The 18,492-nt window shown below is 38.7% G+C and overlaps 2 protein-coding genes across 4 annotated transcripts in view; both read right to left on the minus strand.

Annotated features, from left to right (window-relative positions):
* Positions 1–18,492, minus strand: part of LOC125245721 (gastrula zinc finger protein XlCGF57.1-like) — an 85,893-nt gene that overhangs the window by 64,992 nt on the left and 2,409 nt on the right. The window lies entirely within an intron of this gene.
* LOC125245731 (gastrula zinc finger protein XlCGF8.2DB-like) lies at positions 5,927–11,220 on the minus strand. 2 transcript variants are annotated; one of them, XM_048156454.1, is made up of 3 exons: positions 11,169–11,220; positions 10,366–10,497; positions 5,927–7,590 (listed from the first exon to the last, which is right to left on the minus strand). In XM_048156454.1, the coding sequence occupies exons 2-3, from the start codon at positions 10,448–10,450 to the stop codon at positions 6,683–6,685; spliced, it is 993 nt and encodes a 330-aa protein (XP_048012411.1). In that variant the 5' UTR covers positions 10,451–10,497; positions 11,169–11,220; the 3' UTR covers positions 5,927–6,682. The 2 variants fall into 2 exon arrangements, with proteins under 2 accessions (XP_048012411.1, XP_048012410.1); XM_048156453.1 differs by lacking the exon at positions 11,169–11,220 and having other exon boundaries at positions 10,366–11,162.

Below are 18,492 nucleotides of genomic sequence, written 5' to 3' on the forward strand. Positions count from 1 at the left end.
TATATATTATATTGCATTTATGTCAATAGATCCTCCTAAAATTTACACTTTGCACTGTTATTGTGATTTAGCCTTCATGGAAGGATAAATAGTAAGTGGGATCAAAACTCCATTTGAAGATGATGTTTGGCAGATGCATCTCAAGCTGTAGTTGTTGATCTAATATGTGGACCCAAGATCCGTACTAACCAAGTAACATTTCCTAAGGTTATAACTGAGTGACTGAGAAGCACTTTATTCCCAGGAAAACCACTGCAAGCTAAACATCATTAAACATCATTTTTGACTGTGGACTAGGTGCACAAGATGAAAGCCCTTAAGGCGAGCTGCGGCAATGCGACGGTGAGCATGGTTACTTCTGCTCGTGCCCTTCTGGTCTTAGCGACGCTTGCATTTGGTGCAACAAGAAATTTAAATATCACACTTGGCTAGATATAATAGTCTTTTTTTTTATTTAAGAGAAGATGGTGGTCTATTAGAGACGAAAGAAAACATCCTTGTTATATTATTGTGTAACGTTACCTCTGTGTGGTAATTCAACGAGATGCGAATCAGTGAAGGACGAGAGAGGACCAGGCCTGGATATTATTTTATGTTTTATTATGTTTGTGTGGCCGGCAGACGTCCGCGAGGGTCTGCCGGCATTACTTTCGTTTTGTATTGTTTATTTTGGAATTAAAGTTGTGTTGAACGTTCGCTGGTTCCCGCCTCCTTCTTCCTTATCTACGAACTTTGTTACATTGGTGCCGAAACCCAGAAGGAAGGAGGGACATGCTGTCGAAGAGCCCTCGCTGCTGAGGGGGATCGCGGTGCTGCGGAGGTCAGGCAGTGCGGGAGTGAAGACCGCGAGAGGCTGCCCGAGGCGGTGGTGCTGGAGCCAGGTGGGACGGAGAGCTCGATGCCGTGCTCCTGGGACGAGGTGGGGTGGCTGCTATCCAGGAGGGAGCGGAGGAGTCGCCGCCGTTCGCCGTGGGCCAGAGACTGCTACCGTCCGCCGTGGGCTGGAGACTGCTACCGTCCGCCATGAAGGGGAGGAGCAGGGGACGGTGGACTCGCTGCCGGCTGCCCTAATCCGGGGGAGCCATCGCTGGCCGCCAGGGGGTGGACGAGGATCGGGCCGTCCACTGAGCGTCCAGTACCATCGCATGGCACCGCGAGGAAGAGCCTTTCAGTTGGCTGAGGACCGAGTGGCAGTGTGTCTGGGAACCGGACCAAGAATTTTTTTTCTCTCTTTTTCCTCTCTTCCCTCTCATTCTGTCGCTTCCCTGTGCTTCCGTCTCCTTTCTCTCGTCTCGTCTGTCCTTACCCCCAGGTGCTGCGGCCGCCAAGACAGGCCCTGGGGGGAAGTAGAGCGCAGTCTCGGGAGTACCCCCCGGCCTGCAAGGGGCGATGGGGGTATGTGGTGAGCAGGGTGGGTGAGAGCCATGAGGGAACGGCGCGAGGCCGGTGACGCAAGAGATAACGAGCTCCGCCTGTGAGGCGCACCGGCCTTGAGTCTCTCACGGAGGAGCTCCAGAGCATAAAAGGAGGAGCGACGACAGTGTTTGTGTGGCCGGCAGACGTCCGCAAGGGTCTGCCGGCATTACTTTTGTTTTGTATTTGTTTATTTTGGAATTAAAGTTGTGTTGAACGTTCGCCGGTTCACGCCTCCTTCTTCCTTATCTACAAACTTTGTTACACTAATGTTTGCTATTGTCAACAGAAGCATCAATCCTCATCAGAGATATAAATAAACATGGGAATATGATATGGACTCAGTGTATGCTTAAGAACGGCCGTGCTACTTGGCTACTCGGTTTGGTCTGTCAGGGCAACTTTGGACCCAGGCTCTGCCGATGTGAGCCAACCCCGCGGTCTGCTTTCATCACCGCTAGTTCATCGGCGTCGGCTTGGTGTCTTCCTGCCTTTAAAGAGGTGCGTCGTGTCACCGGGGCTGCTGCCGCTCCCAGCATGAGCCGATGAGAGAGAGACACGAGACAGCTGCACGGAGCGATTTCCAGAAACATTCTGTGAGAAAACGTTAATAAGGAGTGAAAAGCCATCTACAATCTCAGTATTGATCAGGTGATTGCATGTTTTAAGCCCTGGATGCACTGCAGGATTTTTGCCTGTCCCAGACGAAAGATTGCCATCATGAAACAATCGTGGCGATTTCTGTGATCGTGGCTCTTAATCGGTGGTCCTGTGTCGTACAGTGAGAGAGATTCAAAGACGGCTATTTTCCCGGTCTTGCGACCAAAGATAGACTATGATCATTTTCTGACAGTGTCAGAAATTCAGCATGATCAACACAGTGTATTTGCTGCTACGACCTACGTCTACTGACCAGCCAATAAAAATACGACACAAAATCAAAGTAACATGGAGCTAAAACTTAAAACTGTTTACCTCAAGCTCTTTTCCCTTGTTCTTTCGCCGCTTTTTTTAGCACACATAAAAACTGTCGAAATGTGATTCAACATGGTGTTTTGTGTACCAGTAGCCCATGCTGATGATGTTTTATTCCTCTATAGAAACTTGCATCGTAGCCCTTCTTTCTTTTTTTGACTGTGCCAGCTCAAGAACACTGAACAGACATGTGCGTTGGCTCTTTTACCTCAGGCTGGGTGGGTGAACTGGTGTTGTTCAGATACCCTTAATGCCAAATTGCTTGTACAGTGACTTTATCACATTAGCCATGAAATTAGTTCCTTGATCCATGATTATTTCAGAAGGCACTCAAACCTTTCAGATCAAGTCAAGCATTTCATTAAGGATTTCACAATATGTTTAACCTGGATGGAACGCAAAGGGTACACTTCAGGATATCTAATTCCATAATCACAAATTACCAGAGCAAATTGGTTACCTGAACTACTCTTCACTAAAGGGGCAATTATATCTAGAACTATCCAATCAAAAGGAGTACCAATGGCAAAAGCTGCAGATAACTTCTGTCTGCTTTACAGACAGGACCTACCCTCTGGCACTCAGAACAGGTCTTACAATATTCTTGTACATCCTGATACAATTGTTGACTTATTCATTCATAGGTTTTCTGCTGACCTTCTGCATGGGCATTAGGAAGGTTGTAGACCTTTGGTTTGAGATCGGGTAACCACTGCACAAGTTTTGGGCATTGCATTGACAAGTTCAGTTAAAAAAGGAAAATCTTTTTTTTTTTAAGTTAACGGTTCTTTAAAATGAATATTTTTTGTCTCAAGCACTCCTTTATAACAGGTAATAACAGACTATGAAATAAATTTTATGGCCGTGGCCATCAAAATGACAGACAATGAAGAAGTCTAAAACAACCACTGCCGGGCACACCAAGCTGAAGCCAGAGAACTAGTAGCGATGAAAGCTGACAGTGGCAACACCCTGTGTCGACTGTGTCTGAGTCAGAAAGTTGCATGCATGAACACACTGCAAAGACTACAGCCAACTACAGTAGTCAACATTTGAAATGGATCAAAAAAGTTCACCAAAGTTGTCCTAAGAACTAAGTTGTCCAAAGAAGAAGGTTTTAAGGCAACTTTCATAAAAGGTTTTGATCCACTTCAAATGTTGACTACTGTAGAATGTATGTTCTGCAAGAGAGAAACTTGATTTTCCATAGGCTACAAGGTGACAGTAGTCAATATTCCTAAAAGAGAAACCAGAACTAGGACTGTGCGCTGCCATTTTTACACTCTTTTTGCACACACCAGATGGATTTGCATTTTCAAATGGAAGTTGCAAATGGCACTGCCATTGTCAGCAGGAACAAAGGAAGAATTGGAGGCGGCAATAAGGGGAAACTGCTCTAAATGGGTAAAATCTTGGATACTGCAGTAACAGGCTCAAGGCGCTTTCTTGAACCTGTCAAGATCCTTGCATTAACTGAAACTGATTTTAAACATTTAACTCACATTTTCCCTGTCTCCTGTTCAGTTTCACATGTTGAAGAAAGTCCAATCATCCAGAGGCAAAACACAAAATACCAGGATTCTATCTATCGGGATTCAAATGTCTAATGATTATGCTACATTGTATGGCCACATGATTACAAGTTATCAAGGGTCTGACATACTAATTTCACTGATATAAAATGGATTGCAGTCTCAGTGGAACTTACCAAACTGCCTGGGTGCTCTAGATCAGGGGTGCCCAACCCTGGTCCTGGAGATCTATCTTCCTGCAGAATTCAGCTCCAGCCCTGCTTAACACACCTGTCTGTAATTATCAACTGCTCCTGTTTTATCAGGATTGGAGCTAAACTTTGTAGGTTGGGCACCCCTACTCTAGATGGAAAACACATCAACATTCATCCCCCACCAGGAACTGGATTAACATTCTACAACTACAAACATACATTATCCATGGTTTTAATGGCACTGGTTGACAGGAGTTACAGATGTTGGTTGCAATGGGTGAATTTCAGATGGTGGAATGTTTAGTGGATGCTTACTGCAGGATGCTGTGGAGAAGTGGACATCCAACATCCCTGCATCACTTCCTGCTTCTGACCAGTTGGCTCCTTATTGCATTGTGGCAGATGAGGCATTTCCCTTAAAGGAGTACCTCATGAAACCATATCCAAACCACATCCTATCTGCTGAGCAACTTGTCTTTAATTACAGACTGTCACATACTTGGAGGATGGTCAAAAATGCTCTTCGAGGTTCCAGGTGTCATATCTATCCATTTATATTAATGTTAGTTAAAAAGTTTAGACACTATAAGAACAAATTTAGCTGTAAAAACAGCACAAACAGAAAGAGTGATCAATATGAATACATCCTTCTATATGAAGAATAAACTTTATTCAATTGACAAAAAGACAAATATATCATTAAAAATGTCACAATATTTCAGCTCAGAGGTCTTCAACCCTGCTCCTGGGGACCCACTGTCCTGGAAAGTTTATTTCCAACCTGCTTCAGCACACCTGCATGTGTAGTTTCAAGCCACCCTGAAGAGCGTCAGGTGTGTTTGATTAGGGTTGGAGCTAAACTCTCCAGGATAGTGGGTCCCCAGGAGCAGGGTTGAAGACCTCTGTTCCAGCTTATGGTTAAAGGTGCCCTAGAATTTTTTTTTACAAGATGTAATATAAGTCTAAGGTGTCCCCTGAATGTGTCTGTGAAGTTTCAGCTCAAAATACCCCATAGATTTTTTTTAAATTAATTTTTTTAACTGCCTATTTTGGGGCATCATTAGAAATGCGCCGATTCAGGCTGCTGCACATTTAATTGCTCATGCTCCCCGCCCCGAGCTCTCAACTCTATATACATTGCATAAACAAAGTTCACACAGCTAATATAACCCTCAAAATGGATCTTTACAAAGTGTTCGTCATACATGCTGCATGCATGCATCAGATCATGTAAGTATAGTATTTATTTGGATGTTTACATTTGATTCTGAATGAGTTTGATGGTGCTCTGTGGCTAACGGCTAAAGCTAACATTACACACTTGGAGAGATTTATAAAGAATGCAGTTGTGTTTATGCATTATACAGACTGCAAGTGTTTAAAAATGAAAATAGCGACGGCTCTTGTCTCCGTGAATACAGTAATAAACGATGGTAACTTTAACCACATTTAACAGTACATTAGCAACATGCTAACGAAGCATTTAGAAAGACAATTTACAAATATCACTAAAATATCATGTAATCATGGATCATGTCAGATATTATTGCTCCATCTGCCATTTTTTGCTATTGTCTTTGTTTGCTTACCTAGTCTGATGATTCAGCTGTGCACAGATCCAGACGTTAATACTGGCTTGTGTAACGCCTTGAACATGAGCTGGCATATGCAAATATTTGGGTCATACATATTAATGATCCTGACTGTTACGTAACAGTTGTTTTTATGTTGAGATTCGCCTGTTCTTCAGAGGTCTTTTAAACAAATGAGATTTACATAAGAAGGAGGAAACAATGGTGTTTGAGACTCACTGTATGTCATTTCCATGTACTGAACTCTTGTTATTCAACTATGCCAAGGTCAATTCAATTTTCAATTCTATGGCACCTTTATGTCATGTGCATTAACAATGATTTCAGACAAATATAATTCTAAACTATTTGAGTGGCACGGCATGATTTTTAACATCAGTACACTTGTACAGTTTGTTACCCTCTTTATTCTAATTCTGTACCTCACCACCAACTCTAATATACATTAACAATGTGCCACACTGCCGTGGCACTTTGATATAAATTCTTCTCTCAAATGAAATTGGGGTGGCACAATCAGATGTCAGGGGTGTCCATTGCCACCCTGGTCACCTCTCTGGCTACACCACTGGTTTTGAGTCGAACTTCCGGGGATAAAAGTTGTGCTGGTGTTACAGTTTAACTGATGCCCATGTTAAGTTGTGACTTCTATGCCAGATGTAAATGATCAGCCACAGATTCATTGTTTCTGAAAGCTTGTGCAATATGTCTATTACAATTAAATTTTCACACTACATGATGTTGGTATTATTGTAAAAGTAATGAAATCCCTTCATTATTTGCAACAACAGAAATGTTTGATAAAAAACGTTATACCGGTTACGGTATTCGAAAATCATCAAAAATGTAGTAAATTCAAGGGTCTCACATCTGCATAACATTTCAGGTGTGATGACAAAATCAGTAAGTTTTATGATTTTTATTCATCGTCCAGAGTGAATATGCAAGTGATTTCTGAAACTGCTGTATTTTGCTTTCAAGAATGAATTTTCAAATGACGTTTCAGGTCTCTATGATATGTGAAACTCTTCTCACAATGAAGACACATGTAAGGTTTCTCTCCAGTGTGAAGCCTCATGTGAATGTTAAGGTTTCCTTTATGTATGAAACTCTTTCCACATTGAGGGCAGGTGAAAGGCTTCTCTCCAGTGTGAACTCTCATGTGAACCTCAAGGATTGATTTGGTTATGCAACTCTTTCCACAATGAAGGCACATGAAACGCTTCTCTCCATTGTGCCTTATTACATGATTCTTAAGGCGATTGCTGTCTGTGAAACTCATTCCACACTGATGACAAGTAAAACTGTTTACTCTCAAGTGAGTCTTCATGTGCTGATTAAGGTTCACCTTACGTCTGAAACTCTTTCCACACTGATCACATGTGAATGGCTTCTCTCCAATGTGAACTCTCATGTGAGTCTTAAGGCATTCTTTTCGTGAGTAGCTCGTCCCACACAGTTTGCAGGTGAAAGGTTTCTCTCCAGTGTGAGTTCTCATGTGGGAATTTAGGTTACCTTTACGTGCAAAACTCAGTCCACACTGTTGGCAGGTGAAAGGTCTCTCTCCGGTGTGAATTCTCATGTGGGAATTAAGGTTTTCTTTACGTGCAAAACTCAGTCCACACTGTTGGCAGGTGAAAGGCTTCTCTCCTGTGTGAGTTCTCATGTGGGCTTTAAGGTTTTGTTTTTGAGTAAATCTCTTTCCACATTGGTGGCAGATGAAATAATCGTTAGATATGGTTTTCTGAGCTTCTCTTTTTTGTAAGGAAGTGATTTCAGGTTTTGTGGATTTTTCTCCAGTCATGAAATCATGATGTTGCTCATACTGATCTTTCTTTTCCTCTTCATTCAATTCTTGACTTTCTTCTTTCAGTGCCATCAGCTCTAAAGTGGAGTAAAGATAAATGCAAATTAACACCAGTTTAATAGCACAAAGCAACAGACATTATAATACTGTATTAAAGCATCAAAGCCAACAAAAGTAGTGTTGCTTATCAACAAGTAACAGTTAAGCAGTACTGCAGTAGATGGAAATCCACTCTCTTTGTTCCAGTCTTCACAGTTGTTTAAGCCACCAAGTAATCAATATATGCACAGAACACAAACCCTGGTTGAGCTTAGAACTATAAAGTTCCTGTAAACAGGGTCAAAAGACCTAAACCACCATAAGGTAAGCTTCTCCATTAAAGTAGATGATTAATGCTGCCTTCACCTGCTCTCAGAATTATCATACGAGTTTCCTAGGTAAAAATTGCAAATGAACGCCCTCCCATTTCAAAACTTGAATGCAATGAGCTCGTAATCACAACTTCCGAAGTGGGAATTATCAAATTTCCGATAGCACGTGAAGGCAGTATAACTTCCTACCTTTACTCCTTTGTTCCCTTAAATAGGTGAACTCATGCAATCCTTGCACAAAGCGCCCCCTAATGCTCAGGTGAGTAATGACAATGGTGGATCGGGAAGACTACAGGTAAATTACTAACAGGAAAGTATGCAAAAGATTGGTGTGCAAACAATAACTCAGGTAGGTCAAAAAAACATGAGGAGAAGCAATATAAATATAAGCAATATTGTATAATATAACACTAGTTGGAGAATATCAGCAATCACAGACATTTGCATTCAGACAGGGTCAGATTTCTCTGGACCGCTGTTTGCCGAAAAATAGTAGGTAATTTGCCATACAATTTTTACTGAGGTCATGTGAGAAAAACAGACATAGCAGATTCAGAAAGACTTAAAATCACAAAGTGCACCTGTGAAACACAAATTTCTATAATGTCCTCAATGAAAACTAGTCACATCCAAATAGGGCTATAGACCACAACATTCACTTGGATAGCTTAGCTTGAGAATTATGTTGGCATTAATGGGCAAGCATTAGCATGATTTGGGTCTTATCTGCTACTTTGTGTAAATGAAGGCTTCCCATCAAAACAAGTGTGGAGTGCCTCAGGGCTCGGTACTGGATCCTCTTTTCTCTTTTCTGTATATCAGTGGTGTAATGTAACAATTTAATAATACTTTGTTACTGTACTTGAGTGTTTTTATTTCTGTCAACTTTTGCTTTTACTCCACTACATTTCCTAAATAAAATGTATACTTTTACTCCGATACACTTTCACAAAGCATTTTCGGTACTTACTACAAAATAAAGTTGGAAGAACACAGACTGCAAGGAAGCATGTGCAAACAATGTTCGCACAACCGTGGATGATTTTATTTTCCGGGTTATGTCTGTTGCTGGCGCGGCTGAGAAGAGTGCATTATACAGTACACGAGCGGCCTCTAGAGGTGAAATAAAAACTATCACTGTTGCCTCGTGGAGTTTGTTTTGACACGTGACGTGAGGCTGCTCGCTGCACAGAGCGGGACACTTCAAAAATGGATTTAAAACAGACTACAAAACGGTATGTTATACAGTGTACACTACAGTACATGTTTTCATATCCTTATAAAGTAATTAGTTTGTTGACTAGATGCTGCGTTAGTAGAGAACAGTAGTATGTTTGCCGTCGAGGCTGAGAGTATGCTAACATTAGTACCTCAAGCAGTTAAAACAATGTGACAAAAACGCCAACTGTTTAATGTCACGAGTGTTACCATTCTTTTGCATTAGTTTATATCCATTTGTTCGCTGTTATGCATTCGTTATCCGGCGAAGTTGCATATTTAAACTGTATTCACATTATGCAGCGACAGAAACATAAATCAGAAATTTATTTGATTTCAGTTCTTTTTTTATCGGCACTGTAACACAAATTGATTAAATAATCAAGTTTTCTAAAATAGAGGCAAATCATGTGTGAAAGTATACATATAATAGACCTATGCTATGCCTTTGTGTGTAAAGCTGGCAATTTTTAAGCATGACTGTTTGGATTTATATGAAATGATAACACTTTACAACAAGAGTCCATTTGTAACATTAAATAAGGTTAATAGAAGTATTGTTCATCTTTAATTTCAACATTTACATTTTAAAATTTTAAAGTTGTCTCTTACATTAGTGATAATGCACTATGAATTAACATGAACGATCAATGTACAATTAAAATATTAGCCTACTATTTTTTATATTTAAAAATTACAATAAACATTTAGCCATTTTTTTAATTCAAAGAAAACAAAATGTAAAGGAGTTAAAACTGAACACAATCTTGCTGCTCAAACTGTGTATAGAAAATGTTTTAATTTTTTTGCTCCTTTTGCATTTTACATGTACTTTTACTTTCAGTACTTAAGTATGTTTAATATATATATATATATATATATATATATATATATATATATAACTTTTCATACTTAAGTACAAAAAATATCACATACTTTAAAACTTTTACACAAGTAATATTCTAAACAGTGACTTCTACTAAAGTCATTTTCTGGTAGAAATTTTGTTTGTAGGCTGTGTTTTTGACGTATGACATATTTATTGCTTGATTCGATGAATATTAACTGATATTTACATTATTTATGTTCAGGTATGTTAATATAATAATTTGTTTGAATAATGTTTCTCACCCTCTCTATTTTATAAGGTTTAAAAGAGAGTGCTATCAGACTGTTACAGTAAGTGTATTTGAGGATGAGAAAGAAAAAATCCCTTATACAACAAATGGAACATTCAAAATAGATGTACAAAATAAAACCAACCTGTTTGTTCCTCAGTATCTTCTTGTTTCACTCTGAATGCTTCTTCAATCTTCATATCTTCACTCTCCTCTTTAATAAATGCCATCTTTGTAATAGTGTGTCACAGGAATCTCAGTTGCTTCAGGAGTTTTTCTGTGTTTGGACACCGTCTTGTTAAAGATGATAATTAACAGAAAGAAAATCTCTGGGTGCATCTCATTCAGCTCTATTTCAGTAGTCAGTTCACTGGCAAGGAAGTGAATGGACTTGATGGTAAATGAACTGATTAGAATAAAAAAAATAAGCTTAAAACTTGCACTAAATATTATTAAAAGAATAAAAATTGCACGTACACTTGTTTGTTTTTTGTATTTGATATTATAATAGATTAAACTACTTTAGTAATTACAGTTGTCATTACACACGCTTGTTTGCTGTTCTCGTTCATTTTTACTGTTTTGACCAGCATGTGACTTCAGCGATCGGCGATTCGAGCGCTTCGAAACAGTGAATCATTTTGCGAAGCATTTGGTTCAATTGACTCGGTTCAAAAGGCTCCGTTTCTCCATCACTACTTGCTAGTGAGATAATTCGTGTTTACCATAAACTGATATAGAGAGCTAAACGAGAAGCACATTTTCTGTTATTCGTGTGTGGATTCGCTTTAGTCACAAAAATAAGGTTGTTATTAAAATTAAAAATTGATGTTAAACTAAATATTATGTTACATTAAACAATAATGCAGCCATTTTACATCTTTCTAAAATCTAAGTTGCCTAAATGGGTTGCATTGATTTAAACACTAAATGTTTAAGAACACAAACCTTTTTTCAGCAGAATCACAAAAGATGCAGGAGCGCGGCGCAGACTTATGACGTCACGTCGCCAAAATAAAAGTCCTGTTCACACTCTGTTGTGTCTAACATCACACAAGTGCATAGAAATTTACATACAATGTACAAATAATTAAAAATGTGTCAGAGTAATTCAGAGCTTAATTTTTGGTGAAATACATATCTACATTAATGTTGTCCAATGATGAGTCGAAAATATTACAACTTCTAAAGAAAAAGATAACAAAAGCTAATGAAAAAATTAGATTTGTCTAAAAAGTAAAAACATATTACACTATAGGCATACTATAGCTAATCAATTTTTAGGCTACTTAACATTTTTCAATACAGAGTAAATAACTATGGACAAAGACATTTATATTTTTATAATATTAAAATGTGTAAATCTTAGTATATTAATATATCAATGTTGTCAGCGCTAATGTGTTAACACATGCAATTAATTCCAAAACCCTTAACGTGTTAAAATAATTGAATGCAATTAACGCAAATAAATTACATAAGTACATGAAGCTGCGTCATAAACATACTTTATGTTCTCATGTTGCCTTCACATGCTATCGAAAATTTAATAATTCCTACTTCTGAAGTTGTAGGAGGGCGTTCATGTGCAATTTTTACCTAGGAAACTCATATTTACGACAATTCAGAGAACACGTGAAGACAGCATTAGAAGTAGGGAGTTTATCACGTAGCATATACAATAGCACAAACACCTGAAACCCTGGTAGGCGTAAATTTCAACTCTAAACCAATTTTGCTTCTCTGTTTGTGATCAAACCATTTTAAGCCGTTAAACTCCAGGAAAGTTTTCAGTGATCCAGTAACTGAATACTTTCAAACAATCAGTCCAAAACAGCGCTAATGTAAAGACAACTAGGCTAATTATATCAGAGAGAATAGAGACTAACATTGGACTTTGGTGAATTATTGATTCCATATTCTGTGATTGTTTCTGAAGAGTGCGATTTTGGTGACATAGAGTAGAAAGTCTGTTATAATGATGCACAAACAACAAACTGTGTATGTTTATCTTATTAACTTCCCATACAAAGTGAGGCTAACAACAAACCATGTGAGGAACGGCTGGACGCTGAAAAGCATGGAGGGCATGGAGGTGCCTCTTGAGCCTCATTCCTTTAATGCTTGGGGACAGGATCAAAACTCCAGCTGAAGCTGATGTCTGGCAGTTGTGTCTCAAGCTGAGGGAGGTTGTTGATCTAATGTGTGCACCCAAGATCCATAGTAACCAAGTAGCATTTCCTAAGGTTCTAATTAAGGAATACCTCCAACTTAGAAGCATTTTATTCCCAGGAAAACCACTGCAAGCTAAACATCATTAGCTTGTCCACTACCCAGATCGCATTCTCCATTTTGGTCCTCTTATTTGATTGTGGACTTTGTGCTTCGAAAGCAAGCATAGTTATTTTAAGCAATTCCTCACAGGACAAAAGTGAAAAGGGTCTGCAGAAATTACCATATTGCAACTGAATTGTGGTTTTATGTTTGATTATTGCAGGAGATATTGTGTGGTCAGTGAAGAAGATTTTAGAAACAGTAGCTCAGACCTTTGTCTATTATATACAATACAAGTACAATACAATTTCTCCATCCTGAAGACAATGTCGTGCGAATCTTCCCTGAAGACAACACATGCGATGTGACATTGTGGTTGCCTCTGCATGACTCTTACCTCAGTTTTAGAGACAAAATGGAGTCAGGCATTCTCCAGTCCCCTACTTTTGGTTTTGCCTAAATATGTTGCCATTTTCAAAATAAACAGGGTCTGCAGCGTTAGTCAACGACAGCATAGTGTAAAGGCCTAACCATAGCAAAACGTATGCGTCTTCTAGGTGCGTCAGATCCAGGAGAACTGCTTCCACGGAGTCTTCACTGGGCGCCATCACCATCTTTGTCCCTCTCTGAGGACAATGTAGAGAGGCGCTTCTTTAGAGAGTCGTTAAGCCTTAGCAGCAGAGGCTTGTACAACGTTGAGTGGTGATGGATCGGATAGCCGAAACAGTTGCAGCAACTGCTGTTTGTCCAGGTCCGACAGCCTTGAAGGGTTGCTTTGGCCTCGACTGACGGGTCAAGTTCCTGTCAAGCCAACAGAGATTTCAAAAGGCCTAATTGCTCAGGGTGTCATGGAGGCTTCTCCTGTGAACAAGAGTCCAACAAAATAAGCCTGGGCAGATTACAGATAGAGATTTAGCTATTTCATACATAACTGAATCAGGTTTTTAATGTTAATGTCTGGGCAGTGACATTTACTGTAGCTGAGCCAAAATTAACCATTACTTCGGATTTGTAACATTACAAATAAGAATTTAACAGTAAAATGTTTTAAAAGTTGTCATTATATCATTGCTTAATTTGACATTAGAGATGTTTCTAATAGTTCTGTTTCTTATAACTAATCGGTTAATTCCAGAAAAACTTGAATGATAAAAGAGGAAAGGAGTTGGTTGTTTCCTCTAAGGAAAGAATACTACTGTTGCCACAGTAGTGCTGTGGATGTTGTGGAGCCAAATAATAAATCACCAGTCATTATTTCTCCAACATTATTTTAAACAGTACACAGCAAAATCTCCAGAGTTAAATCAACTCTGCTCAGAGTACATATGGTCCCTCTCTAAATAGTGTTAAAATAACATTGAAACAGAGTTCAAGTTAATGAGATAATTAAACAATTATTTAAGTGATGACTGTGCATTAGTGATGAACACCTGCTGTTAACAAGCAGAATCACTGAAGAAAAGAGAAACACAAGAACTACAACTGACTTCGGTCATAGCCTTATTAATTGCTTAATTATCTCATTAACTTTAACTCTAGTAATCATGACTTCAAAAGTGGGAATTATCAAATTTCCGATAGCATGTGAAGGCAGCATTTGTTAATTGCTTTGCTGCCTCAGGGTCTTTCAATGAAGAAACAATTAATTCAAAACTGTATCAAGACTTCAGAACACCAGTTCATGACTTCAAGCAAAGTTCCTTTAAGACAAGTCATTTCACTCTGCGGCCATCTTTGAAACGCCTCAGGCATCCAAGTGCAGCTCCTATCTCTTTGAATGGGGAAACATCAAATTCTCCAAAGCTGTTTGCCAAGCTTTCGATTAAATTTCATATTTGAGATCACCAATGAAATCTAACAACTGTCTCATAAATTTGGTTTCTAAATGCTCGAATCATGATAAAAAAAATTTATATTTTTCATGCTGGATCATATTTTTCATGCTAGGAAGTTAATCCGCATGCGCAGTCCTAAGTACGCAGCGCACGTCTGACTGTTTTTATAGGAACCGGAGCTTCTAACGGCCACTGCAGTGGCACAATGACTTTACCAATCAGAGATTGGCTCTTAATGTAAAAGGCGGGACTTATTCCACCATATTGCGCGTTGCACTTTCTCCCATTCAAAACAATAGGAGTGATGCATCTTGTGTTGTTCTATAGTCTTTGCTTCAAGCTTTAGAGAGGCTGAGTGATGCAACAAGACAATGACCCAAAGTATTCACTAAATCAAGTCAGGTGTGTCTGTAATTGAGTTAAATTAAAGATCAAACCACATTTTAAACAGAAATCCAGATAGGGTTCATAAATTTATTATTTTGAATGAATGAATCAAATATGAGTGATGCCACAATACAATCAAAATGAATTTCACACAGATACATACATATTTTTCTGGTGCCATTTTAAATTGCCATTTAAAGGCCAATTCACACTGCACAGACAAACACCAACAAACACTGGGTCAGTCAGGTGAAAACAGTTTGTTTTCACCTGACTGACCATGTACAATCAGTGTTTGTTGGGGCAGTGTGAACATGAGTTATTTTTCATAAAATTGGATTGCGATGTGAATTGGCCTTTCCACACAAAGAACAAAGAGAGTCTCACATCCGTCTCATATCTGACTTTTCAGGTGTATCTGTAATGGCAAAATATTTTTTCTATTAGACCACAATTAAATAGTCTGTGTAGGTAATTTTTCAAATTCCTGCAATTTCTTTCCAGAATGAGTTTGCAAATGACGTTTCAGGTCTACTCGATATGCGAAACTCTTTTCACACTGAAGACACGTGAAAGGCTTCTCTCCAGTGTGAGATCTTATATGCGTCTTAAGGCTTTCTTTAAGCGTGAAACTCTTTCCGCACTGAGGGCAGGTGAAAGGCTTCTCTCCAGTGTGAACTCTCATGTGAATTTTAAGGTTAGTTTTGTTTGAACAAGTCTTTCCACAGTTATTGCACATGAAAGGCTTCTCTCCAGTGTGAGTTATTACATGATTCTTAAGGTGATCGCTGTCTGTGAAACTCATTCCACACTGATGACACATAAAAGTGTTATCTCTTGAGTGAGTCCTCATGTGGGTATTAAGGTTTACTTTATGTCTGAAAGTCTTTCCACACTGATCACATGCGAACGGCTTTTCTCCAGTGTGAATTTTCATGTGGGAATTAATTGTTGCTCTATGTTTAAAACTCTTTCCACATTGAGGACAAGTGAAAGGCTTCTCTCCAGTGTGAACTCTCATGTGGCTTTTAAGGCATCCTTTTCGAATGAAAAATTTTCCACACTGTTGGCAGGTGAAAAGGTTCTCTCCATTGTGAACTTTCATGTGGACTTTAAGACTGTCTTTTTGAGTAAAACTTTTTCCACACTGTTGGCAGGTGAAAGGCTTTTCTCCATTGTGAATTCTCATGTGGGCTTTAAGGCTGTCGTTTTGAGTGAAACTTTTTCCGCATTGTTGACAGGTGAAAGGGCTCTCTCCAGTGTGAATTCTCATGTGTTTTTTTAGGTTTCCTTTTTCATTGAAACTTTTTCCACAGTGTTGACAGGTGTAAGGCTTCTCTCCAGTGTGAGTTCTCATGTGGACTTTCAGGTTTCCATGTTGACTGAAACCCTTTCCACATTGAAAGCAGGTGAAATAACTTTTTGTTGCCGTCTTCTGGCCCCTTTTTTGTGAGGAAGTCTTTTCAGTCTGTGAGCAACTAAAAGATTGTTCTCCAATTATGAAATCAATATGACTCTCATCCTGATCTTCCTCTTCCTTTTCATTCAAATTTTGACTCTCTTCTTTCAGGTCTAAGGGGAAAAAAGGCAAATACAAGTTAACCCTAGTTTAATGACACAAAGCAACAGACATCAAAACATAAAGCATCAAAACCAACAGCATGTAATCTAGATCCTATACCCATTAAGCTACGGAAAAATATGTATCCTGAAATCTCAGAACTTCTCAATATTGTAATCTCTTCTCTTTCTTTAAGACACATCCCAAAAACGTTAAAGCTAGCAGTTGTAAAACCCCTACCGAGAACTGGTTAATTATAGACAATCTCAATTCTCCCGATTTTGTGTAAAATATTAGAAAAACATTTTCTTCTCAACTATGTTTATGTTTACGGAAAAACAGTATAGAAATTTGTGAAGAATTTCAGTTCCATCCTAGCACAAAACCTGTGCTTATTAAAGCTACAAATGACATGCTTTAATAAGCATGTCTCTTCTAGTGCGATTAGATCTTTTGACAACATAGACGAAATATTCTCTTAAATAGCCTGAGTCATGTTGGCATTTGTGTACAAGCATTAACATGGATTATGTCCAATCTAGCCAACCACTACCAATATGTATGGAGTGCCTCAGGGCTCAGTATTAGGTCCTTTACTTTTCTCCTTGTATATGTTTCCTCTAAAGCCGCAGTCACACTAGACTTTGAACGTGCAAAATTTCTTCGGATGCTGTAACGGTCGTGATATGACGTCACGGTCTACAGCCTCTTTTTTATAAATATGAATTCAACACATACTTAAAGTAATTCATTCGAAATGTAAAAATATAGAACCTACTTGACTTTACTGCAAAAATATTCTTTTAATTCAGCCAAGTTGTCATGCCTTGACGAATCGATCTTCTATTGGTCGCACGTCTTCACGTGATGCGAATTTGAAGGCCAGAGTTCACCAAACTTGAACTTTGGAACGCAGTGAAATACGAATTTTTTTTGCACGAGCTTGCGTTTCCAGTCTGACGCATTCGCATGCGTTTGAATGGAAGTCAATCAACGGAACGAAAAGTGCAGTGTGACCGCACCTTTAGAGACTTTCGAATTAGATTTCAACCAGGGTTGCCAGGTTTTCTCACCAAAACCCGCCCAATTGCTCTTCAAAACTAGCCAAAAACTAGCCATTTCAAGGAGGGTCCCACGGTAAAAAATGCGTTCCGGGGGTAGCATCTGGCGTTTTTGTCAGGGATTCCCTGGTAAAAATTTGCATTTCAAGGGCTAAATATCACGTCATTTGGGGTCGATTTAACCCACGGACATGAACAACCCGCGGCAACAGTGTAAAAGTAGTCCAATTGACTTGGCAACACTGATTTCAACATATCATGCCAATGATACTCATATTTATATTTCTGAACAACCTGAAGAAATTGCACAACTCTTCAAGTTAGCACAGTGTATTAATGATATCAAGGATGGGATAACAAGTAATTTTCTTCTATTAAATTTTGATAAGACAGAGGGATTAATTATTGCACGTAAGATGCTAGATCTCAGTGGAGATATGGTTACATCACTTTCTACAGTTAAGAACTGGTTGTGACCAAGGTTTTGCTGATAGCAAGTGGAACTTTATCACATTTCCAATGTTCTCAAGAACAGTGAGTGTAAATAAGCTCTAGTTGGTTCAAATTGTAGTGACTTAAGTACATACTAGACAAAAGAAATATGACATCAGCTACTTTTATCATTACTACGCTGACTGACTGTTAGGTATCGTATTGTAAGGGCCACCCACTGGCCCAACGATGGTATACAATGGTGTAGCTGAAGGTTTTCTTGCGAATTTTGTCTTTTCTTTCTAAAACAATTAAAAACATTCAAGTTACTGAAAATTACCTTAATTGCAATTATGTTATTGAAATTTTTAAAGATTTCAAATTTAGATTGAAATGTCAAATGATTATTGGTTATCTATATATTAATTTATTGCACTGTTTGTTTGATTAATCTAAACTCAAAAAAGAGAAAAAAGGAAAAAGAAACATCCCTTTTTCAGGATACTGTCCAAATAAGCTTTACAGATCTTTATTGGAAAGTGTTTACACAATGTTTTTCATGCTTGTTCAGTGAGCCTTAAACAATTATTGCACATGAACCTGTGGAACAGTCCATAAGACACTAACAGTTTACAGGCGGTAAACAATTTACAACACAATTTCGAAAACTTAAGTACACTTAACTAAAGCCATTATGTTAGCCAGAGCTCTAAAATCTCAGT

Source organism: Megalobrama amblycephala, linkage group LG14 (assembly GCF_018812025.1).
Source record: "Megalobrama amblycephala isolate DHTTF-2021 linkage group LG14, ASM1881202v1, whole genome shotgun sequence".
NCBI classification, from domain to species: domain Eukaryota; kingdom Metazoa; phylum Chordata; class Actinopteri; order Cypriniformes; family Xenocyprididae; genus Megalobrama; species Megalobrama amblycephala.

Excerpts from the sequence above, each read along its gene's own strand:
- LOC125245731 (XM_048156454.1), bottom strand. The coding sequence starts at position 10,450 with ATGGCATTTATTAAAGAGGAGAGTGAAGATATGAAGATTGAAGAAGCA. Across the intron at positions 7,591-10,365 it reads AGATACTGAGGAACAAACAG|AGCTGATGGCACTGAAAGAA; the intron begins GTTGGTTTTATT and ends ACTCCACTTTAG.